Raw genomic sequence first — 26,648 nt, forward strand, 5'->3', positions numbered from 1 at the left:
GTTCTTGGTAAGAAAATGTTTATTTTTCCGTTTTGAATCTCACACGTCTCAGCAGATAGGTTTTGTAGTTGCCAATTAAAAGACATTGTTCAGCACTCCTCTGCATAATAAACCAATATTTTTTTTCCTTTTTACAACACATTGAAGTGTATTTCTATTGGAATTCCTATAACATTCTCATCACCAAACTATAACCCTGAGACTTCATTGAATTTGTTCACTTTATCTGTTATTATCACCAAGGATCTAGCTTAAAAATCTAGGTTAAGAAAGAAAATGTGAGGTTTCTTCTGTAAAGAATATTGCAAAACAGAGATCAAAGACACAGTTTCACTTCTCAATCTGTGCAGTCTAACTCAGTTTACAATTAGAGAATGATTTTAATTGTCAAACTTTTAAATTTTATTAAATGTTTGCGGCAATGCATCGAATGAATTCCAGACCTATATAAATACACAGGCAGCTGTTTGTAATTTGCATTTTTATCAGTTTTGAAAGAGCACAATGTACTTCCTGCATCTTATTTTCAGAATTTGCATTTTATCATCTTTGGCTACCCAGTATATAGTATGGAGTACTTGAATATCTCATTCTTTGAATTTTCATTTTTGATTGTAAATCAGATGATATCTGGCACTTTTTTCTTTTCTCATTTTTCTCTTCTCTCAACCTCCAGATTTACTTGCTCCCATTTCTTCTTGGCTCTAATAATAAAGCACACAAAATACTTAAATTATTTTCTTTTGGGGCATTCTTCAAGATACTGTACATCTTTAGATGTACGGTAAGCTAATTGCTTACCGTACATCTAAAGGCAAAACAAAACCCACATTGTTTTAATTCATATATTTTCAAAATGCTATTCAAACGAATTCAAAATGCTATTCAAACTAATTCCATTTCTTTCCAACGCTTATTGTGTTTTGAATTTGGATGGAGGGATGACAAAGGATGGAAAGGAGAGTCCATATAAGGCTGTACCTTAGTGTACTCAGAATGAACAGAATCAATGTTGCATCCTACAGACAGGCACCTCCAGTCACACCAGCTATATCCTTATCGGAAAGGACACGTGGCCCCAAGGGAAGGCTGAGATCTCTAATCACCTTCAGCTCCTTTCATTGGTCCCCACACATTTTCCTCTCCTGCTGCATTATCCTCATAGCATCAGACATTTTCCCAAAAGGCTCTTCTCGCCCATTTACACTTCTATGGCCTTCGCTCTGAGATATTCCTTAGTGGAAAAGACTAGTGGCAGCTTGTGCTTTCTGCCTCCTCTCTCCAGCAGTCCATCTGTCCACTGGGAAATGGGAAATGATGAAATCGCTCCTCTGCGCCCTAGCAGGAAGTGTAGGGGGAGGAAACACAAGCTAATCTTTCTCTAGTCTGATGATGACAAGAACAATTGGAAAGGATAGGAGTTTAGGGGTTACAGATTTCCCAGTCAAAAGCTCACGGTAAATAAGAAAATGATCTTTGTAATTCTTTTCAATTTCTTGAACCTAAGTCCCTATTCTGCCTGATGTAGAAAGCTTATCTGGTCCTTTGCACATAAACTTAGTCCAATTCAGTGATTTCTTAGTTATTTCACATTTATATTTCAACCACATTCAGATTTGAAATTCTTTCTCAGGATTTCTTTTCCTCCCTCTCCCATCTCCCTCTGCATATGTAGATTTCTGGGGTTGGAACAGGGGAGAATGGTTGCTGCTTTGTGATGGCCAGAAAAAGAATATTATCTCAACAGTCATGGGTTGGGTCTTTAACATGGCTTGGGTCTGGTGCTGATGAATGGTGGCCCAGATAATATAACCTAAGGTTTCTCAAACTTTAATGTGCATCTTGATCATCTGGAGAACTTGTTAATATGCAGATTTTAATTCAGTAGGTCTGCTATGGAGATTCCACATTTCTAACAAACTCCCAGGTGATATCCTTGCTGGTTCCTGTCAGACAATACTTTAAGTCACAAGTGACAAGTGGATGATTTGGGTTATAATCAGCTCCCCAGCAGAGCAGTCTTTTGAGATTCTGATTTAGTTCTCCCCACTGATAGGACCCAACCACAAAGGCCATCTTTCTAGTGCTGTGCTTTCAGCCCCAGCTAAGAGACTTTGGGTAGACCAGCTGGCCCTCTCCCAGGAACTGACTCTCACTTGAAACTCACAAGGATATGTGATGCCTTCCCAAGCAAACCTCAGGCTTGGGAATCCCAAGAGGCTGTCTCCAGCCCTCTCTCATGTTAGACATGACTTGCTCCCCCCACTCCCACAAACACATGGCATTGATAAATTCTCTCCAAAGCTTCTTTCCCCTGTCTGCATCTGGGACATGCAATGCAGATCCTCCTTATGCTCAGAGTATCATAAACTTCGAAGGGAAATCCATCCCTGACTTTCTTCCCCTGGGCCCTGGCACAACTAGAGGTGATAGAAGAGCAGAAGGGGACTTGTCTGGAATAAGTGACCCCACACTGTAGCTGGTCACTTGCTGCCTCTCCGTGCCCTCCTCTCGCTCTACACATTGGACCAAAGAAGTGCTTTTATAAGCTCACATCCCCTGTCACATTCCCTTTCCTGGGCCATACATGGATGGTACATGTTTCATGCCCTGAAGTGACCCCCTTCTTCCCCCAAATCCTTCTGTAATTCATGTTCAACTCCCTGGGATGAGAGAGGAGGAGGCTGTTGGGATACAAAAGCAGTCACCGGGAGAGGAGCAGGGGTGAGGGGTGAATCCTTAAATACTCCAAATAATGTCACACTCACAAGGAAAGCATGGGAGGAAAAGATGCAGCTCAGGAATTTGTAGTTTTATCCAGGATTTCTACCAATTTTCATTTCCCCCAAAATTAAGTGCAATCACATGTGAAAACCCATAGAAAGCTAAGAGAAAATATAGTCAGTGAAATAGCATGGCAGCAGCGTTCTCTTAAAGAGTACAATATGATTTGGAAAGAAATGGGAAACGAAAAGAAAAGCAACTGACTTCACAGTCAAAGTATGAGTTTTGAGAAATACTAAAGATCTCAGCTGTTTTTGTTTTTGGAAAGTGGACAGTTTCTAATCTGGATATCCTTGGGTTCATTCTGGGAAGCTCTTGTATAAAAGTTTATGGATTTCAGATGATTCTGGAAGTTCTAGGCTAAAGATGTAAGTAGGAACTCTCTATTTAGAACTTTTTTTTGAAAGGTTCCTTTTAGTGGAGTAATTGAAACCATTTTATCCTGTATAGTTTTCCAAACCTACTGTGCCAACCCTAGGGTAAACTTGGAGAAGACATTAAGGTTTTTAGCAAAAGAACCACCTGATGTCAGATCTGCTTCAAACTTCTACCCTGGGGAGGTTCCCAGGATTCCCATATTCTCCCAGAGAACAGAGCACAACAAGGGGGACACCATAGTCACTCAGAACCTCTTGGCCTGGAAACTTCATCTTAGGTGCCCTGTTGGTCTACACCAGCCAGTATTTGTCCATGGTGGATATAGTAAGGCTTTAATATTTTGTGTCCATTTATAGTTTTATATATTTGCTTTGTAGTTCAACAAAAAAATGAATTTTAACATATAATTGCTGCAACTGTTAAGCTTTAATCTAAGGAGAGAAGTATATCAAAAAGATTTCTGATAACATAAAAATAGGCAAAGGAGACCACAATAAAAGAAAGTAAAATTAAATTGCTAGTATACAAGATATCTGCTAAACTCCAAATAATTGTATTTGTAAATATCATGAAAATTTCCTAAATTTTTCTAAAATATGTTTCCTGATCTTACGACTTAAAAGCTTGTCATTCATTTTTTAGAATGCTACATTAAAATTACTAGTAAATATTTACCTGTATATATCTTTTCAGTTTTTGAATATGTTTTTGAAAAAGGAATTCTTTTTCGCCAGGCTGAACCATTATATGATGTTGACGTATATTTATCTGAGAAAAAAGGAAGACAGGAATTAAATATTTTATAACTTCAAAATCGTATTCCAAGAGTATCTCAAAGTTATAAATATCTCAGAGGTGAAGCTGTTCTCTAAGTAACTTACTTTAGCATTTCAAAACTAAAGCATCAGGGACCCAAGTGAGTTTATTAAGACCATTTTATGATGGGGCACCTGGGTGGCTCAGCTGGTTAAGCCTCTGCCTTGAGCTAAGGTCATGATCTCAGGGTCCTGGATGAGCTCTATATCAAGCTTCCTGCAGTGGGGATCTGCTTGTCTCCCTCTATCCATTTACCCCCAACCCTCCTCGTGCTCTCTATCAAATAAATTTAAAAAAAAAAAAAGACCATTTATGTTATCAATGAACATGGATGTTTCTGTACCTCTTTATTGGCTGTCCAATTCTTCAAATAAGGCTCTCTCCCAAGAGTCTAAGCTATACGTGAGAGTATGGTATCTAGATGTGACCAAAATATTTCATTGTCTTGCTTTACCATATAATTCTGCTAATGCTTATAGAAGAAAGAAGAGAAAGAAAAAAAGACCTGGAAGTTTCCACCAATTCCTTTTCCCTTCCATGAACTCCCATGATGGCAGGGAATATTCTACCATAGTCAATGTGCTGTCCCAGGAAACCAAAGCCTTGATATACTACTTGGTTCTTTAATATCTACTTTCCTCTGATAACTGTATATTTGAACTATTGTCTAACAATGTTGAATTTGTGTTTTTAAGTATTGCTATGCAGCTACAATTCTCAAAGCATGGTTCATAATAATACTAAGAATTTATCTGCTTTTTTTCCTGTGTTAACATTTGCACTAATAGTGCAAAAGCAATAGTGAGCATAATTTAAATCCAGACATCTTAACACAAATCCAGACAGCCATTCACTGCCAGTAAAATAATAATAAAATAATAGTAGTAATACATAAGAATATTTCATCCAAAAATATGCTTATTTTTGTATATAAACCCATATACCATTTTATTCTAAAACTAATAGAAGAAATACAATTTAAATAAAGCTAACTTCTATTTAAAATATAAAAGAAAGGACCTAAGAGAGACATTGAATTTTTACTTATGTTTCAGAAAGCACAGAGCATTCAGAACTCCACAAACTAGACTGTGAACACAGGAAAATAGAAGCATGAAATTAGAGGGAATTAAGTTGCTCATGTTAAGTTGAGAGAATTGAAACCCAACTTCAAAAGAGCAAAATTCATCTGAACAGGAAGAAAAGATGTAGTTCCCTCCTCCCTAGTAGCCTTGTACTTAATGACATATACTATGACTTAGCCTATTACATGATGAAATGATTTAGAAGCAAACTGTGCATGGTGGGAGAGATGAGAGGTTGTCAAAAAATACTGCAGTTAACCCCCAAACTAACCTTTCCAGAAAGTAATCATGAAGGCTTAAGGATAAGCCAGGGCACTAGCCTGAGAGTGATGGTTGAACAACACAGTTAGTGGAACGAGAAAATGTCAACCATTTGAAAACAATCCTTAAGAGTGAAATAAAGCTATCCAGGGGAAACAAAGGGCAGTGCTGTGAGACAAAACTCTAGGGAGGTTCAGTGTCTCGTTGTCTGTACCCAACACGTTTTCTAACATATCCTTTAAACCATGTGCACTCCTGCTCATGGAAGAAATCCTCTCCCCAGTTTTCTAAGACGTCCTGGTGTGGTGATGGCCTGGCAACAGAAGAGGGGAATGGGTAGCGATGAAGATTAATTGGACCATCACGTAATTCCCTGGGGATGCAAACCACGGCCATGAGCAAACGACATAAAGAAAGAGCTTTACCTGGACAAAGGTTGAATTTGGGTTCCTTGTTAACATCGACTTTACTGTAGGACCCGCTTGTGGGCCTGCTGCGGGGGGGTGCACTCAGTGAGACAGTCCTGATAGCATCTCTCTGAACGTGGATATAGGATGCGTTCTCAGCATTTCTGTTTTTATTATTGCGATGGTAACTCATTTTATTTTTGGGATTTGGGGCCTGTACTGCTGTAAAGGAGAGGGGGAAGGGAGTGAGGGCCAAAACAAACTGGTATCATACCCATAAATAACATACTGCAGGTTAAATGTTTGACAGCACTATGGAAAGCAATGTGTGCTAAACGAACTAAATTGAGAGAAGTTGGGTTGACATCTAAAACAGCATGTTGCACAACAGTAATTTGTTTTTCAGGTAGGAAATATTAATTTATATTTAATTTCTTAAATTCATTTCGAATTATAGTTTAGAACTATCAGATATATAGATACTTTACCTCTCCGCATTCCTGGGCCAGGAAAATTCTTTGGTTCATCATAAATCCATTTTCTTTTTTTCACACCTTTAAAGTGAGGCTTCCTCACTGGCTGGACATCATTCACTTGAAGAAGATACAAATTTTTACAGTTTTTAAAAGAGATGCTTTCATCTGAACATTACTGTAGGTGATAATTACATATCTGTGCATTCAACATGTCAAGCCAGAGAAAAAAATAAATGCACTCCTCTAATACTTTACTTTCTAGAACAAAGGGTGACTTACTTCTTAAAGCAGTGCCCCCTCCCCCCAAAAAAATCTGTCCTGGAAATTGACTGATGAGAAAACTTTCAATATGTAGCATTCCTCAGGGATAAAACGCTCTTTCCCAAAGGAATGTGTAGATTGTTTAAAAGACTATAAAATTACATTCCAAATATAATTTATCTCATTGTGTTATTTTTTAAGTAGTTTTAGAATTGTTATTTTGAACATAAATCTACTTCTTAAGAAATTGGATTAGTGTAAAATACATTTAGTGAATATTACTTTATTCTTTTAATTTTAAGAATTTGAGTGTTTTGTTAGTTTTGGAGAAATAAGACTAAGTAGTCAGAATTTGTAAGTGCTAAGATCACTAAATTAATCACTTTTTTACTGGCATGTTTTTACATTGAAAGGTTTATATACAAACCCAGTTTTCTAGGAATTTATAAAGGACATTTCTGCAGAGAATCTTAAAGCCATCTAGTAGACAGGGGCACTCATGACTTCTCTGTGTGGAGATCCTGAACATGAATAAGTAACTATTGCACAGAGAAAATGAACAAGTTCACTATGTAGAAACATTAGCTGTCTCTAGTGGACTAATAAATCTGTCTTTGCCTTAGCTCTCAAGATCAGTTTCAGCGTTAAATTTGAATTCTGATTCACCACCTCCTCTCCAAATATTGTGTTCCACCTTTACTCTCAAGCCCCCACTTCTAGGATTTGGAAACCATATTTTTAACAAATGTCACCAAACTGAGGTTCTTAGGAGTAAACCATCATGGTTTCTTTCAGGGCCTGGTTGGGATCCAAGAACATTACTGGGACTCAGGAAATGAAATAAAGGAAAGAAGGAAGGAAGGAAACAGAAAGGAAGATTCATGAGTCTCAATTGTATCAAGAGAAGCAGCTTAGAATACTGAATGGCATGGAGAAGCCAAATCATGAAAAATAATCCAAAACATAATAAAAAATGTCAGTGTTTCCCATGTTGCATTAAATTAAAAATGCTATACTAAGTACTAATGAATCTTCCGAGAAGGTAGTATATCATTAATTTTAATACCTAAATTAAACTAGTGGGAGTGTGTATAATTTACTAGGACCTACATCACAATTCATTGTCAGAGTTAGTAGAAGAATGATTGTTTTTAATTCTTAATCCTGAATAATTTTCAAACCATCATTTTTTCTTTCTTTTTAAAAATTCTATTTCAAATAAGCAAAACAAATCCATGATAAGACAAATATATCTAAGGCCAAAAAGTGATAGAGCTAATGTCTCACTTGAAGAGAGGTCCTCTCTGCACTTCATACTGATATTCTCAGTAGCATTTAATACATGCGTTGTAGGTACTAGTCGGGTAGTTAGGGAACGCTTTGGATGAGGACTGTCCGTGTTATCTTTTAAAGCAAATTAAGAAAATAAAATGTCAATATTAGTAAAAGAAGCTTTCAGTTGGCATTTCACTTTTCAAACATTATATGATGGGCATACCTCTTTAAAAAAATATATATGTATATTAATTTTTACAGTTCATCACTGAAATTCCCTAATCCCTACCATGAGTCCTCCAAATTTGTCACTAACAAAATATTAAAAATCCAAGCTACAGACATTATCTTCAACATATAAATTATGTATTTGTGGCAATATTTTAATACCTTCATATAAAAGAATCAGAAGTTTATTAATTTTAAATCAAATGTGCTTATTTAAATTAAGGTTCCAGAAATAATTCAGATGTAACTTTCATGTGTTCTATGCTTTGGTGCAGGACAGCCCAGCAGAGTGTTATACAATGATGGAAATTATCTCAGTTTGTACTGTACAAAATGATAGCCGCTAGTCTCATGTGGATATTGAACACTTGAAACATGGCTAATGCAACTGAAGAGCTGATTTTTTTTAGTTTTATTTCATCTTAGTTTAAATTTAAACAGCCAAATGAGAATTGTAGTAACTGTTACTAGTGTAATAAGACTTTTGTTGGTTTTTTGGTTTTTGTTTTTTTGATAGATTGGGCAAAGTTATTCCATCTCTGAGAGCAAGGAAAAGAGACTTACATGTCATTTCCCATTGATCATAAATGCCTTAACCTATTCTCAAGAACATTTATTTAACGGTGGGGAAAATGGTAGCTGAAATTAGTTAGTATTTGGATGGAGAATATGTAAAGCCCTCTAATTACAGGACAGCTATACAGTTAGTCTGAGAGAACTGCCTAGCAGAGAGGTACCAACCAAGGGATTCTAAGAATGGTGTAAGGGGAATCTAAAACTGTAAAGGATGGATTTTGTTATCATATCTCTTGATTATTCACAGACTTGTAATAATTATAAAATGGGGAGGTCATAGACATCATGAGATTAATACTCTTCACAGTCTTCACAAACAAATCTCCCTAAGAAAATTCAATCACACTGAGAATTTGGTTGGAAAAACAAACTAAAGAGGACTTGGTTTTACTGTTTAACAGAACCAGTAACAGTAGAGATAGCAAGACTCCTAGAAATTACGGAGTTCAACAGGCCAGTATTTTAGATAAGGAAACTGAAACTAAGAGATGGTCTCAGGGTCAAACAATAAGGGACATACCAGGACTAAAACCTTAGAGTTTTTGACTCCTGTTCACTGTATTCAATGCATATTTTTATTTATTATCTCACCTCTTCTATTGGTTTCTACAAGTGTCCAGTTTTGTATTTAACATACCTATCCAAATTATGAATGGATTAAAATTATAGGATGATTCATTACCTTTATTATTTGAACATTTTGATATGGTGATTTCCTTCTCTTCTGTTAAAGCTTCATTTTCATCCACTCCAAGAAATATGATCCTCTGTGGAACATAACAGTCACCTCCTATGACAATACCTTATGGTCAGTGGCCATGGTGGCAGAAAGTTCTACAGAACTATCATCCAACACAAGATTATCCTTTTCTACAGTACACCTTTTTCCTGGTTTTATTTAAATACTTCTCAGTGATAACCACACACATCACCACACATATCACATGTACTTAGAGTATGTATGCTTACATAGAGATAACTCCAAAGAAATTCACATAGTCGACACAATTTTCCTTTAACATATATAAATCTTTACTTCTATCCTTTACCATCCTTCAGAGTTACTCAGAGTTAGTATAGTTTAGTCTTCAGTATAACATCTTCAGATATAGGAGAGCAATTTTTATGCTCCTAAAAGTTCTTCTCTTTTCCAAGATAAATATCCACAATTGCTTTTTATACTACTTGTATATGTAATTTCCAGATTCCTCATCATACAAGTTACCCTAACATAAAATATGTTTCAAGTAACCTTTTAAAATGACACACTCATGTGGACTACCATTACAGAAATCAGTAGAACTAGTATAATAATAGTTAACATTTATAGAGCATTTTCTGTATGTCAGACACTACTGAGAACTTTAAATGACTTACCACATTTAATTATCTTCCTATACTACTCCTGATAATTCAGTGTGAGTTTACCTGAGTTCTTGGTAACTGACACCCAGTACTGAATCATTTTTAAACCATGTGGCCAACAAAAAACACTTATTTTTCTCTTCACAATCTGTATCATGTCAAGCCTTTCCCAACTTGAAGAAACTCTACCATTAATGTCTTGAACTTAAATGCAAGATTTTATGTGTATCACAGTTTGAGTTTCCCTTGTTAAAATTTGGCTCTTTCATCCAGCATATTAATGTCCAGTCATCTATAAATTCTATAAAAATGTCTCCATTCATCCACTCATTTGATTGTTTAAACATAAAATCATTTATTCTACAAATATTCACAGAGTGCACATAACATGTCTGACATTCTCCTATAGTGATTCATCTACAGCAACCGATTACCTACAATTCCAGGCCTCAAGTTCCTTACCCAAAACCAACAATAAAAATGTCCAAAATATTTTGAAAAAATGAAATTAGTTATGAGAGGAAATTCAGACTCATTTATTATATGGCGATACGTTCAGAATCAACCAGGAATAACAACTCACCTCCATTTTCAAAAGCGGCAATGTCAGTCCTTGGTTTCCTATCCAATGATGCTTTTATCTCACCTTGCCTTTCAAATAGGCTAAATTTTGTTGGAACTGTAAGACCATCCCCTAAATTTTTTTTTTAAATTAGCAAAAGAAAAAGAAAAGAAAATTACCCAGGAGCCATAGGCACTTATATAAGTCTAAAGTAGAATTCATGATGATAGTATAAAGTCAAAAATTAATATAAGTATTATTTGCATAGTTATATGATGAACTGTAAACTTATAGGAATTTTAAATAAATTTTGTAATTATCAAGAAAATAACAAACAAGCAAGTTTACTTACCTATGTGGATTATTTATTAAATGGCAATTTAAAAATTTAAATAATCTAACATTATTATGTATGTATAATATATTTAACTTATTTCATGTGTTCTTCATATAATGAATTTTATATTTCTTTTGATTGTATCTATCATGATCAAATTGAGTGATAAGTATGAGTCTACCACTGACAAATGATAATTATACTGTCAGAATTAAATAATTCTTAGTGTTTTTCCTATACATCTCTAGATAATTTTCTTCTAAAATAAACTATTAAAAGCAGAATAAGAGAGAGATGATAATCTAATGTACCATATGATACTATATTGAATTCTAAATCAGGAAAAAGTTCATTTCGCCGTGAAGGACACTGATGGTACTGCTGGTGAAATTTATTTCAAAAAATCCTGTAAATAATATGGTATAGTGGTAATTTCCTGATTCTGATATTTATACCAATATGAGAGTTATGTAGGGGCATCATATCTGCAACTTACTCTTGCACAAAGTGTTTAGAAAAAAACATAGTGTGTATATTTAGAGAAAGAAAGAGTGAAAAATTGAATGTGTAAAATACTAACATTTGGGGAAAGCTGGTGAAGGCTATCATGAATTAACTGAAATTATTTAAAAACAAAAGACTTTTAAAACCAAAATATAAAGTGAAAGTACGTGTAATTATCTTTCTAATCTACCCTTTTTATATTTCTTGCTAACTTGTTTTGTTTTCTTTTGTCCTTGTCTAGTTAATGTGGGCAGTGTGCCCTTCTCTAGCTAGGGTGCCCACCTCTCAGCTGTCTTGCCAGTCATTCCAACATCTCATGGTCTGTTGCTGCCACCTACCGCCATATCTTTAAATAGTTTGCCACATATGTACTTGAAGGGCAGGCATTTTACTCTTGATCCTCTACTTCATTATACCCTCATCTTGATGTTGGGAGATTCCCCCAACTATCTTTTTTTATTATTATTATTTTTAGGGAGAGAAAAGGATTCAAATCTCCTCCTGCAGCAAAACTTTTCAGCTCATCCTAGTGGCAAGACAGCTGTATAAACTTGTGGCATCCATGGATTTTCACTGAGTTTCTGGTTTTATATCCAGAAAATAGTGTATTTATCCTGACTTCAAGGGCAGATTGTTTACCAACATTAAAATAAGATTCACCAAAACACAAGACTCGTGAAAGGCCCAGCCTTGGAATCATCCACCTGCATTGCTTCAGAAATTGCCTGGTATACAAAAGGTACTCATTTAATGAACAAATGTATCCTTGTTCTGCCACTAACATCATTCTCTGATCTCCCTTTTGTCCTTCCAGGGCTAGGTTGTCCTTTCTATTCACAGAGAAAAATATGCACCTATTTCACAGGGAGATTTATTTGCAAAGAAAAATAATGGTAGAAGCAAGTTATTTACAGAATGACTTGCGTGGTCAGGGCGGGGTCGGGGGAGAAGTGCCACCATGCGCCTATGAAGCTTATTTGTTCTTTAGCTCCATGAGGAAAGCTTAATTACATTAACTGCAGCTTTTCTTATTAAATATAGGTCATCTGATGAAAGTACTTCCTCCTCATTCTCAATTCTGATGTATTATTTATCATTTAACTCTAGTTACATCTTACTAAATAATTCACAGCCTATCATACCAACTATCTCTTAACACAGCACCTTGAAGTGCTGTCTTTTCACTCCTTACCTTCTTGCAATTCACTGCCATTTTCCAAAGGCTTTTCTATTTCTTTGTCTGCTGTAGAGGCTATGCTTTTTGATGATGAAATATCTGGAGGAGTATGGAATCTGTAGTATTCACCTAATCTCCCATTAGAAAAGTAGGAGGTTAGTGTGTTTGTCATATCAAGCATTTAAAAACCCACAAATGTTTGATTTCTTACCAGATTTGTAACACATCTCCTTTATTGCTCTTTTTTCTTCAATCTCTTCAGGAGTCTTTGTCCATAAACTGGAAGCATCTATAGGATATATATTTTTTTAAGTAAGTTGTCCAAAGACAAATAATATGAAAATATATAAATCAGAATGAAAAACCCCAGACATTGTTCACATGGATTTTTTTTTAATTTTTAAAATCAATAATTTGCATACTGGTAAATGTCTCGAGTTACTATATTTCATGTATTAGAAAAATCAGTTTAAGTAACTGTACAAATTTAAATGAAATGTATCTCCCAGCCATCATCCAACAAAAACCCTCTAATCCAAATGATCATAAGCATGTGTAGACATAGAACAAATTAGAACATAATGAATTGAATATAATTAATAATATTCAATCTATTTTCTTACCAAAATCTACCTAACATATTGTGTTATGAACCTCTCACAGTTAAAAAAAAAAAAAGTAGGACTTTTGAGTGTGCATTGTAAATCTGAGAAAAACCTTACTAACCATTTTGTTCATCTCCTTCCTCCTCTTCGTCCTCAAAGTTAGTTTTTAAAACTAGAGGATGGTGAATGGGTCGTGATATATTCTCCTGAGGTTTCAGGGGTTCCTGACTCTGGGTCAGGGGTGGAATTCCTTCCTGACTCTCTTTCTGTGGTGTGATACCTACAGAGGAAATGCAAAATTTCAGTCTTTTTAAGATACGTTTTATGTGCATGTTCAGTGATCAACAGTGTCCTCCTAATTTACTGCACATTTTATTAAAAGGTGTCTCATCTTATTTCTGGAAAGGTTATTAATCTAATAAATATCAACATTCTGCCTGGAAGGTGCAGAAAATGTACTAATTCATAGATTTTTAGATAGGAATTATAACCATGACTTGACATATCACAATTTTGGTATAAATGCGAAGTGACCATAAGTATTACTGTATTCTTACATTGATTGTACCTATGGAATGAGAGTTAATTAATCACATTACAAATTAACAAAAACAAATTCAAATAAGGCATAGCTTATAATGGCAAAGTATATATGCCCAAAAGAGGAAAACATCCAATGGTTCTAGTTTTGTCAGGCTGCATGATTACTTGGAAGTGAGAAAGAACGATACTTTCAGATTTCTCTGTTGGCTGCACATTGGTTAAACTGTCCAAAGCTCTGGGTCATATTTAAATGTCCTGTAACTTTAAAACTAGAAAGCAATTAATAGAAAAATTTAGCGAACACATGAATCTTCTATTATCACTAATTCGATCCCCTTTGTTTTCTAAATGAGTAGTTACCAAATTTGGCTAATTATCAGAATCAACTAAAGAAATTATTCAAGACAGGGGCACCCGGGTGGGTCAGTAAGTTCAGCATCTGCCACTGGACCAGGTCGTGATCCCAGAGTCCTGTGATCAAGCCCTACATCGGGCTCCCTGGTGAGCGGGGAGCTTGCTTCTCCCTCTTTCTCTGCCCTTATCCTCCCATCGTGATCTCACTCTTTCTCAGATAAATAAATAAAATCTTCAAAAAAAGAAATTTAAAACATCTTTTGGGTCTCTGCTTTCTGTACTTAGATTTAGCAGGTCTGGATTAAAGCCTGAAAATCTAATTACATTTTTTAATTTAAAAAAAAAAAAATTTTAACTCTTTATCAGACAAGAGATCACAAGTAGGCAGAGAGAGAGAGAGAGAGGAGGAAGCAGGCTCCCTGCCGAGCAGAGAGCCCGATGCGGGTCTTGATCCCAGCACCCTGAGGCCATGACCCAAGCTGAAGGCAGAGGCTCAACCCACTGAACCACCCAGGCGCCCTAATTGCATTTTTTAAAAGTCTCAGGTAATTATGAAATCAGCCCCATTTGGAAACCACTACCCCAAATGAATGATCATCTAACTAGGGCCCTGGGTTATAGGAAATCTTTAGGTGTGCCATTCCAATAATTTGAAACCAATGAATCCTATTCCAGAAACTTAATTTCCACATTTATTTTTCCCCTAAAGCTGGTTAGCCTAAGAACAGGCTTGAGTTCGCAATAGCCTTCTCTCCACTTTGTATAATAAAGGCCCTTCATTCATGCGAGAATATACTAGAATACACTGCCCAAAAGACAAATCCTCCTTTATCGATGAACCAAACTACCTCAAACCTGTAGGGCTTTCTCCTTCACCTTAATTTGTACACATTTCTACCAGGAGAAAATCATGATGTGGTAGGCAGAATAATGCCCCCCTAAGGATGCCCATGTCCTAAATCCCCAGAACCTATGTATATGTTATATGGGAAAGAGGAATTAAGGCTGCAGGTGGAATTAAGACATAATCAGCTGACCTTAAAAATGGCAGATTGTTTGTTCTCAATTATCCAGGTGGGCCCAAGGTAATCAAAAGGGTCTTTACTAATGGAAGAGAGATGCAGAGGAAGAGAGCCAGGAAAGTGGTGTGACCGTGGAAGCTCTGTCAAGTGATGCAGTGTCAGGATTTTGAAGATGGAGGAGGGAGGATATGAACCACGGAATACGGAAAGCCTCGAGCAACTGGAAAAGGCAAGGGAAAGGATTCTCTCCCAGAGTCTTCAGAAGAAATGCTGCCTTGGAGACAGCTTAATTTTAACCCAGAGACGTCTGCTTGAAATTTCTAAACTACAGCTATGAAATAACAAATGAGTTGTTAAAGCCACTTGGTCACTGGTAATTTGTTATCGCAGTAACAGAAAATGAATACAAAAGGTATTAGAAAAAGTGCTATTGGGGTCCATGTTGGAACATTCTAAATTCAAATGCATAGTAGAGTATGTAGTACTGAAGAAATTTGGTTGAAAATTTTTGCTTCTTCCACTTCTGAACTATTGGTAAAGAATATATAAATCTCAAGGGGGAAGTCTCTTGCCATCAATGGAAGGAGCGTGCTACTAAAAACTCAAAAGGAAAAACATGCCTTTAAATAAAGCTTTTTAGCCATTCTCGGTATATATTCTCAAGACTTGTCATTAGTTGCAAAAATAAGCTGAACATTCAAGAGTAAATTTTAGAGTCACATTTTTAGAAGTTTCCTTGAGGTATAATTCGTATGCCATGTATTTACCACATGAATATAATACAATTCAGTAGTTTTTAGTATTTTCACAGTTATGCAACCATTGCCATAATCAATTTTAGGACATTTGATCACTCCGAAGAAGAGCCCCATTCCCATTAGCAGTCTTCCAAATATCCCTAATCTTACACAATCACTGATATACTTTGTCTCTATGGATTTGCTATAAGTGGAATCATACAATATGTGTTTGGTCTTTTGTACTTGTCATCTTCCACTTACCATAGGGTTTTCAAGGTTTATCCATGCTGTCACCTATAACAATACTTTATTCCTTTTTTTAATCCAAACAATAATCCATTGTCCAGATATACCACAATATTTTATCCACTCATCAGAGGATGGATACAAGTTTCTACTCTCTATCTCATTAATTTCTGCTTTAATATTTATTATTTTCTTCCTTCTGTGTGTTTTAGGTTTACTTTGGTCTTTTTCCAGTGTCTTAAAGTATAAAGTTAGATTAACTTGAGACCATATTTTTAAAAATAGGTATTATAATTATAAAATTTCTTCTCGATACGGTTTTACTTGAATCCCATGAGTTTTAGTACACTGTTCCTTCATTTTCATTCATCTCAAAGCATTGGCTAATCTTCCTTATAATTTCTTGGTTGGTTATAGATATATTGTTTAATTTCTACATATTTGTGGATTTCCCATTATTTTTTTCTCTTAGTGATTTCTATTTCCATTAGGTTTGGAGAACATGCATTGTATGATTTTTATAATTCCAAATTTATTAAAGCTTATTTTATGGCCTAATATATAGTTTATCCTGGATACTGTTCCATTTGCACTTGAGAAATAAGTGTATTCTGTTATTGTTGCAAGGAATAATATATAGAAGTCTGTTTGGTTGTGTTATTTTATAGTTGCTCAAGTCTTCTGTTTCCTTATAGTTTGTAATTGTTTGCATAGGGTACTTTTTTCATTCTTCGCTTTCAACTTATTTGTTTATTTAAATCTAAAGTGTATCTTCTATAGATAACATATAGTTGAATCCTTGTTTTTAATCTGGTAATGTCTGCCTTTTTATTGTATTTTAATCAAATCACATTCAATGTTATTATTGATATAGTTGGATTTTTATCGGTCATTTTACTTGCTGTATTCTTTTTTGTTCCTCTATATTTTTTAGTGTAACATTTTAATTATTTTTATGATTTTTCCACATTTTTAAAGATATCTTCTGGGGAGTTGCTCTAGGACTTACCATGTAGTTCCTAACTTTGCAAAATATACTTCAGATTTATATTATCTAATTCCTGCTAGAGATAATAAGGTTATTCCTATCTAGCTCTATTCCTTCTTCCACCCCTCCCAATTTGTGCTGCTGCTGTTCTATCTATGTGTGTTACAAACCCAAAAATACATTGTTATATTACTTTAATTTTGTGTTTTCTAAAGGAGTTGAGAGAAGGAAGAGAAAATATGTATCTATAGGGTTTGTTATATTAACCTTCTTATTTATCATTCTTGATTCTATTCATTTATTCCTTTGGATTTGAGTCACCACCTGGTATCATGTCCATACCATAATATAAGTTTGCTCTCAGATGCCTCCTTTAGATGCCTCCTTTCTAAAATTTAGAAATGTAATATATTTGGCAATAAGAGCATAAATGTTACAGACTCAAAAATACAATTATATACAAATACAAGTATATATGTTTTTTTTTTTCCTTTCAGTACTTTGAATATGTCCTCCTACTGCCTTCTGGATTACAACATGTCTGAGAAATCAGCTGTTAATCTTGCTGAGGTTCCTTTATATGTGACTAATCATGTTTATTTTGTTCTTTTCCAAAACTTGCTTTTGTTTTGGGCATTTAACCCTTTAACTATGATGTGTCTGGATGCAGATATCCTTGGACTTATCCTACTTAGAATTTGTTGTTTCTTGAACATGTAGATAATATTTCTCATCGAATTTAGGGAATTTTCAACCATTATTTCTGTTTTCTCTCTTTTTCAGACTGTATAATATCTATTCTATTTTTAAAGTTTGCTTATTCTTTTGTCATCCCAAACCTGTTGAGCCCTCTAATATTTTTTTCAGTTATTATACTGTTCAGTTTGTATCTACTTATTAATATTCTCTATTTATTGAGACATGGTCATTATACCTACCTTAACACCAAGCATGGTTTTCTGTATGTCTTCAAACATACTATAACTGCTTAAATTATGTTTGCTAGCTCTAGCACCCAAGCCATCCCAAGGCATTTTGTTACCTACATTTATTTCTTGTGTATGGGTTACACTTTCTTGCTTCTTTGTATGTTTCATAAATTCCTGTTCATTTTTTTTTAACTGGACAGTTTGGACAATGTATTGTAGCAACTCTGGATCTTGATTTCTTACCCCTAGCCTCAGGATTTTTGTTGTTTGATTTTTAATATTTTAATGACTTGGTTGAACTATTTTTAAAAAATCTCTTTTCCTCCCACAGTTTGCAGCACCTGATGTCACTCCTCAGAGGATGCAGGCTGGATAAATCCATGGATGACAATGGTTCCACCAGTACTCTCTTTGTCTCATTCCCTGGTTTCTCTGTTAAGCTATCTACCTCTGTTGGTTTCACTCCCAGCTGTCAGACTCCATTACTTGCGGGTTGATTCCTCTGTTGTTTCCATCAGTCCACTGGGGCATAAACTGCTTCACCATTTGATTCAGTTCAGTTCTGATCACTTTGCAGAGGTAGTCTTTGAGGCCAATCTTTCAAGTATGTTCCAATCTCAGGACAGCTCTTCTTAACTCTTCCCTTGGTTGTATTTGGTCAACTCTTATCTGGTCTATCGTTTAGCTTGTTGCTCTCATGGAGCTACCAGTCTCTTCATCATTGCTTACCCCCAAACTCTCCACTGTTTTCTAGAATGCCATGATAAACTTCCCCATACTCTGTTCTGTTCCAGATAAATTCAGATCACTTTTGGAGAGCTTCAGAGTTCTCTGCCCCTACAGCTTATCTCTCTTGCTCAAGCAAAACCTCAGTGCCATTATTGGGAACAGGGACAGTCACTCACTTCTCTTGGAGTGATACCTCTGCTTTATAAGCAGGCACTGGGCAGGGTTGGTAACCTCTGATATTTATGGTTTGCCCCTTTCTGGCAGTTGGGCTTGTTATTCTCTGCCTGCTACCTCTGTAATGGAACTTCTGCTCTATGAGTAGCCCTGGATAGAAGACCCAGAACTCTTAGCCTCTCTTGCCTGAAAAATACAGTTCTTCAACATGAAGCTGTAAGTGCTAGCTGCCCACTCCTCCCAGGAAGATACCATAGTCCCCAGTAGGGAGGTGGAGGTAGAGTGCACCCTGTGTTCTTGGCTCAACCCACATAGAGTAGAACTTCTTTCACACTGTACCGGGGGTGGTGACTCGAATACCACAGACGGGCTGTTCTTTTTTTGTTTTTTAAAATAAGATTTTTGTGAGAGCACAAGTAGAGGGAGCAACCAGCAGGAGGAGAAGCAGGATCCCCACTGAGCAGGGAGCTCAATGTGAGACTCAATCCCAAGATTCCAGGATTATGCCTTAAACTAAAGGCAGACACTTAACTAACTTAGCCACCTAGGCATCCCAAGATTTGTTGTTCTAACTGATTTTTAACAGATTTTCCTTTCTTTCTCTCTTTCTTTCCTTTCTTTCTCTTTTTATTTCTTAGTGTGTGAGAGAGAGAAACCACGCTCAAGTCCAGGGGGTGGGGCAGAGGAGAGGGAGAGAGAAAATCTTAAGTAGGCTCCACACTGTCGGCGCTATATATGGTGCCTGATGTGGGACTCAGTTTCATGACCCTGAGATCATGACCTGAGACAAAATCAACAGTTGGATGCTTAACTGAATAAGCCACCCCGGTGCCCTGAATAGATTTTTTTTAAATAAATTCTTGCTTTGTGCCCTTAGGACAATTTCCAGACACTTTACTTTTTGTTTAATATATAACTTGCATCAACTATTATTGTTTAACTGAGGAGTATATCTGTGAAACTCCTTATGATACATTTTTGAACATCAACCTACAATCACAATTTTTTAAATTCAGGTGTAATTATTTACAGGACTGCCAAATTATTCATGCTATCTTAGATAAAACCCATGCATAAAAAATGTTTTGAAATTATTTTCTTCCAATTGAGTGTTATTCCATCAGGTAGTTAAAACCCATTTTATCAAATAATGTTGTGAAATGTTATTAAAATCAGGCCTTACTTTATTTCAGCTTATAAAATATTAACTATCTCCTCACTCTCTTAGAAAAGTTAGGATAATATGCTAGTTCTCGATATTACTTTTAGCTATATGCCTTTCTGTTTCATAAACAGATGGGAATAATTTTGATCATTAGCTCATTAATAGATACCTTTCCAATAAAAGTCTACTCTTATGTGCAGTAATTATTTATCAGTGGCATAATTATGTTGTTTTAATAAATTATGTATTAATAATAACTGTAATAATAACAATCCTAAGGAAATATGTTTTAAAATGTGTTAGTGACTATGAGATTTCATAGTGTGGAGCCTCTGTCATAGAAAATAAAACAAAAATTTAGATTTCAACTTATATGTACATTTTTATTATACTTAAATGTGATAGGTGGATCAATAAACTCAAGCTTATTTTAGGATAAGCTTGTGCAAGAGTAGGGGTGCCTGGGTGGCTCAGTTGCCAAAGCATCAGACTTTGGCTCAGCTCATGATCTTGGGTGATGGCACGTACCCCCATGTCAGGCTCCCCAGTCAGAGGAGAGTCTGCTTCTCCTTCTCCCTCTGCCCCATCCGCCACTCATGCACTTGTGTTCCCTCTCTCAAAGGAATGGACGAAGTCTTAAAAAAATTGTGAAGGAAGAAAATGAAAATAGTAGTTTTAAGAAAAGGAAAGTTTTCTTTTAATTTTTAAAGAAATGTTTAAAGTATTTATTACCCTTTGAAAACTGTCAAATATAACACATGTACAGAAGTGTGCACAAATCATAAAATATGCAATGTAATAAACATCACAAAATCAATACTTATGTCAAGAAGTAAATAGTCCCTGTCTTCAGCACTTTATATCACTTTCCTTCTCCATTGCCCACAATAAGTATCTTCATCCTGATTTCTAATAATCACTTTGTCATTTTTCTTAGAGTTTCACTACTAGGGCTGCATCTCTAAAACTAAAGCTTAATTTTGCTTATTTTTTAAAGATTTATTTATTTAATTAATTTTTTTTGACAGAGAGAGAGAGAGAGATAACAGGTAGGCAGAAAGACAGGCGGGGGCGGGGGAAGCAGGCTCCCCGCTGAGTGGAGAGCCTGATGTGGGACTCAATCCCGGGACCCTGAGATCAAGACCTGAGCTGAAGGCAGAGACTTAACCCACTGAGCCACCCAGGTGCCCCTAATTTGGCTTATTTTTGAACATTTTATAAATGGAATCAGGAGTATGTGTTCTTTTTTCTGTCTTCCATCTTGCAACATGTTAATTCTGAGATGCATCCTTGCTTGTGTATTTTTTATTCATTTATTTTCATTACTTTATAGTATCCATTGAATGAATGTGCCACAATTTATTTATATATCACGCTATTATTGAACATATAGGTTATTTCAAGCCTTTGGACATTACCAAAAAAAGGTGCCGTGAACATTCCTTTACATGTTTCCAGGTACACATGGGAATGAATTTTTCTAGGATATATGCTTAAAAAAACGGAGTTGGTTGGCCTAAATTATGTCTTTTTCTTGATGAGATCACACTAGACTGTTTTTCCAAGTGCCTGTTTCAGTTTAAACTACCTGCAGTGCCCAAGAAATTCCTAATACCCTTTGTTTTACCAACAGTGGGTAGATTTAAACTTTTTGCCAAGATAATGGGTGTGCTTGGTATCTCAAAGTGACTTCCTTTTGCATTTCCTTGATTACTAATAAATTGATCACATTTTCATTTGGTGGGTGACATTTGGATTTCTTATTTTTCAAAATCTTGTTTACGCTTTCTCGACATGTCCTAGCACAGTGGCTCTCAACCAGAGATGATTTTACTCCTTTCCCCTAGGAAACATTTGGCAATGGCTGGGTGTATTTTTTGTTGTCACAATTAGGAAGATGCTGTTGCCGTCTCAAGGGTTAGAGCCAAAAATGCTTCTGAACCTCCTATAACGCGTAGGATAGTCCCCATCGACGCTCCTAACACCACCTCACCGCCACCACCGCAAAGAACTATCCAGCCTGAATGCCAATAATGCCTAAACAGAGAAACCGGTTTCATTAGGTTCTCCAGATTCTCTGTCTTTTGATTTTTCTTCAAATATTGAATTCAAGTCTTTGTTGCAGTCATGTAACAACAGATGCTGCAGATATTTCCTTCCCTTCTATGGCTTTTCATTCTTCAGTGGTGTTTTTGGTGAATACAAATTTTTATTTTAATGTATCCAAATTTATACACCATTTCTTTAATAGTTAATACTTTTTGCGTCCTTATTGCCTTCTGAAACCTTTAAAGATTGACCTTTTATATTTTGGCTTATAATTTACCTAGAATTGATTTTTATCTTTGGTGTCAGAGGAATTCATTCTCCCCTCATTAACTGAAAAGATCATCCTTTACCTATTGATCTGAGCTGTTATAAATCAGGTATCCATCTCTGCAGGGATCTCCAGCTTCTCACTCTATTCCATTTGTTAATTTGGCTAGCCCTTGGTGAATAGGACACTCTTCTAATCTCTACCACTCTGTAGGCCCTGATATCTGGTTAAACAAGTGCTATCATTTTCTTGTTCTTCAAGCAGACTTGACTGTTCTTGGTTCTTCGAATTTCTACATAAATTTTAAGACCCATATGAATTTGGATTGAGATCATTTTTAAATTTTAAAAAACATATGATGAGTATCAAATCATATGGCAATTAAATTTTAATTGCGAGGTGTCAGTATTGATAAAATGTTGGAACTTTTGCAACTATTTAAATTTATGATGAGTCTAATCAAAAGTGTTTTAAGGAGGGGCGCCTGGGCGGTTCAGTGGGTTAAGCCTCTGCCTCCGGCTCAGGTCGTGATCTCAGGGTCCTGGGATTGAGCCCTGCATCGGGCTCTCTGCTCAGCAGGGAGCCTGCTTCCTCCTATCTCTCTGCCTGCCTCTCTGCCTACCTTTGATCTCTGTCTGTCAAATAAATAAATAAATAATTTTTTAAAAAATGTGTTTTAAGGAATAGTTCATCAAAAATAAAGATCAAAGTTCATTATACCTTTCCATTGAGGGTATTAAAATATACCTCAGAAGAAGAAAGTTACAGTATAGGAAAACAGCATATTTAGTGATCAGAAACTATCCAGTTAAAATATGGAACAAATAATTCAGGTGAATTTCTTGGTAATCAAGCAATGCAAAAAAAAAAAAACCAAAAAACTTCATTTAGACAGTTAAATTCACCTTCTCTAATATGGTTAAAACAATGGTGTGCTAAGAGTTTTGATACTTATAGCTATACCTTTGCTGTTTTACTATAACTTTCCCATGGGATTTGCATTTCAAGGAAGTACTGTAATGTATTTTCTATGAATTTATAGAAATAGATCATTTTGGTCACCTTGATTTTTCTACCCAAAGCATAGTTCCATGCCATTAAGACCAATTTTGGTGTGATCAGATATATTTCATCTAACACTTTGGAAAAAGATTTTTTTTAATATTATGTAGTAACATCAGTGTCTTTGTTTGCTGCATAGTCATTTCTTTCCCTGAGGAAAGAACATTAGTTTTCCTTTGGGAAAATTTTCCACATCTTCCGTCCATTTAATTTGAGTGATGATGACATCCTAGACCTCAGGATTAGCTATTCCCTTGGCCTGAACCACTCCTAGGATATGAATATGTTTCCCGCGTCATTAGATGAGGTTCAGTGTTAAGGCTTTAGCTTGAAAAAGATTTCTTTCTTTAGAGGTTAATTTAAAATGATGATGATGATGATGATGATGATGATGATGATGAGACTACTGAGTGCTTACTCTTCAAAAGGTATTCTGGCCAATATCTAAACTATTCGATATTAATACATCAAATTTCCAAAACAACCTCATGACATAGTTATTACTGTCTCTATTATACAGATGAAAAAACTGGGCCACAGAGGTATTACATTGCCTAAGGTTATTGGGAAGTTATTGGCAAACTGAGATTTTAACCCAGTCTGACTCAGGGTTCTCCATCCTTGCTTATTCTGCCTCCAAGATCCAGATGTGAGCTTCTGGGGCAACTCCCACGTATGAATGGCAAGAAGTGCAGAGCCAAGAGTTGGTGAAGGAAGCCCTGGATCCAGCGGGGGTTGAGGTCAGCTCTGGGCTTATGTCTTCAGTTACATGAGCTAATAATTTCCAGTTTTCCCTTAAATCCAATTGAGGTGGGTCTGTCTTCTTAAAATCAGAGGTGTGCTGGAGTGGGCTCAGATCAGCAAATGAGAACCAGTTGCTATTTTGCAAGCCTATTGATGTTACATTGGTAACTCAAAATCATTCATGGTAGGAATGTTTGCTCTCTGGAAGTTGGAAAATCCTGCTTTTTGTTTTGTTTTTGTTTTTGATTTGGTGAGGTGGGGACAGGGAGGGGAACAAGTTTCTTAACTGTTAACAGGACATCATTACTTTTCAACCAAGAGAGTCTTGTTTATTCCATATGATATACTGCCTTGGTATGTCCAGACATTTCTAGAATAAACACTATAGTCTTTGCTTAGTCAATTTTCCAAAAAAAAAAATCCAGTTCTTTTCACTTAGGTGACATGCATGTCATCACCATAATGCACTACTCCCTGCTATAAATCCCTTCCTAACTAAAACACAAATGCACAGGCAAAACATAGAGGTTATAAGAATCTTCTGATTGAATAATTTAGCTATTTTTAACCAAATAAGTTGTTTTTATTCACGTTCTTTGGGAATCGGGTACTATTCTTCCCTTTGCTTGAAAGAGTAAAACTGGTGATTATTTTTGTATGATTCACAGAGCAAAGGCTCCTCACCAATTCTTTTTCTTCACTTTTCACTAATTCTTTGGGAACACCCTCATGCAATAGTTTGATTAGGACATTAAGAACACCTGCATACATTTTACAATATATTGTAGTGTTCTTGCCAAAAACGTTTAATCTAAAACTGATTAACAGAAAACAAATGAACATTAATTTCAATTTAAAGGGTATTCTGCAAAGCAACTAGACCAAACTCTTTAAAATGTCAAAAATATGAAAGAAAAAAAAACAAAGAAATGTAGATATTAAAGAGATATGACAACTAAGCAATAAATGATGCTTAATTGGATCCTGGATTGAAAAAAACAAAACAAATAGTTATAAGGCTATGCTCTTCAACCCGTAGTTCTGAGAACACATTGTCGTGACAGCTTGTTAGAAATGTAGAAACTTAAGCCCCAGCCTGGACATACTGAATCAAACTGCAGTTTCACTGGATCTCTGAGTAATTTCTGTGAATATTAAATTTTGAGAAGCCCTACTATAATAAACATTTTTGGAAAAGTACAAACTGTAGATTGACTATCAGACACTAGTATCATATTATTGTTAGATTTCCTCCTATATATGATAGTTGTATATAGAGTATTTATGCAGGAGATAATTTTGGAAGATATATACAGAAGTATTCAGGGATGAAATGTCTAATAGTTGCACCTAACACTTGAATGGTTCCAAAAAAGGGGGATAAGCATGTATTGGTACAGTATATGCATGTACGTAATACAATACTTACATATATGTAACAACAATAGAGGGAAAAGAGAAAGTAATTTGACAAAATTTTTATTTGTGCATCTGGTTAAGAGCACAGGGATGGGTGTTCTTTGAACTATTCTTGCAACTTTTCTTTTAAAATTTTTTGAAATAAAATGTTGCAGTAAAAAAAGTACACTGAAGGCTGGCTTAACACTGATTGGTTTAATTGGTGGTCTGGGTGGTGACTGAGAACTTTTTTTGGTTGTTTTTATTGTTAATTTTTGGTTGTTACTGTTTTTTTAAGCTCCCACAGTAATTATAATTGGAAGTCAGAGCTGAGGACCTCCAGATAAGGTGAACACCAGATGATGGTACCTCAGCTTCTGGGCTTCAGATGACTAAAAAGAAGAGGTTCCACTGTGTGGCCACAAATTAGTGGAGAAAAGAAGAGAAAGAGGAAACCTTATTTATGGAAATACACATAACTCAGAAATGCTAGAAGTCCACTGTTTACTACAAATTAAAGGAGGAAAAAAAGGGGTTTTCTATTAAATGCAAAGGATTTTAATAGCTTTAAAAAGAAGGCTGCAGGGTAGGGTAATATAATTAGCCTCTCAAAAGGAAGAAGCCAGATGAGGAGGTCTTATGGTTGAGTCCATTAAAATGGCCAAAAGAAATGACATATTCCTGAAATGCCATAGAGAGTCTTGGAGTCAGACAGAATTGTGTTTGAATTCAAGTACAGTGCCTCAGATACTTAGCTTCTCTAGGCCTCAATTTTCCCATCTGTAATGGGGATGCTAATAATATCTATTTGGCAGGTTTTTGTGGGGAGGCATGCAAAGTGCCCAACATAGTGCTGCCACAAGGAAATATAAGAAATTATTTGAAAGTACTGAATATGAGATTTTTCTTGTTTCTTGTAACCTTACTTCATTTTTTATTAAATCATAAAATTTTAGTTTATACAATCCTCAAGTCTGTGGAGGTCTCAGACAAAAATGAAACTAACAAATGTTAGGTGTAGAGAACTGACATTTCAGTACTTGCCTCTATTTTGTTGTACTGTTAGAAGCACTTTGGACCAAAGATGCAAACAGATACAGTGTCTAGTCAGGATAAACATCCCAACGTCACCACTGTGTG

The 26,648-nt window shown here is 35.6% G+C and overlaps 1 protein-coding gene across 4 annotated transcripts in view; it reads right to left on the reverse strand.

The window, feature by feature from the left end:
* Positions 1-421: 421 nt before the first annotated feature.
* Positions 422-26,648, reverse strand: part of C8H12orf50 (chromosome 8 C12orf50 homolog) — a 34,800-nt gene continuing 8,573 nt past the window's right edge. For 2 of the 4 annotated variants that reach the window (XM_059183643.1, XM_059183640.1), the window contains exons 4-13: positions 13,219-13,377; positions 12,704-12,781; positions 12,508-12,621; positions 10,496-10,606; positions 9,230-9,337; positions 7,756-7,872; positions 6,220-6,324; positions 5,750-5,953; positions 3,838-3,930; positions 422-704 (exon numbers count right to left, since the gene is read on the reverse strand). In XM_059183643.1, coding sequence (XP_059039626.1) covers positions 679-704; positions 3,838-3,930; positions 5,750-5,953; positions 6,220-6,324; positions 7,756-7,872; positions 9,230-9,337; positions 10,496-10,606; positions 12,508-12,621; positions 12,704-12,781; positions 13,219-13,377 — 1,115 coding nt within the window. In that variant the 3' untranslated portion in view covers positions 422-678. The remainder of the gene's footprint in view (positions 705-3,837; positions 3,931-5,749; positions 5,954-6,219; positions 6,325-7,755; positions 7,873-9,229; positions 9,338-10,495; positions 10,607-12,507; positions 12,622-12,703; positions 12,782-13,218; positions 13,378-26,648) is intronic. The other 2 variants (XM_059183641.1, XM_059183642.1) reach the window with 2 other exon arrangements.

Source organism: Mustela lutreola, chromosome 8 (assembly GCF_030435805.1).
Source record: "Mustela lutreola isolate mMusLut2 chromosome 8, mMusLut2.pri, whole genome shotgun sequence".
Classification (NCBI taxonomy): Eukaryota; Metazoa; Chordata; class Mammalia; order Carnivora; family Mustelidae; genus Mustela; species Mustela lutreola.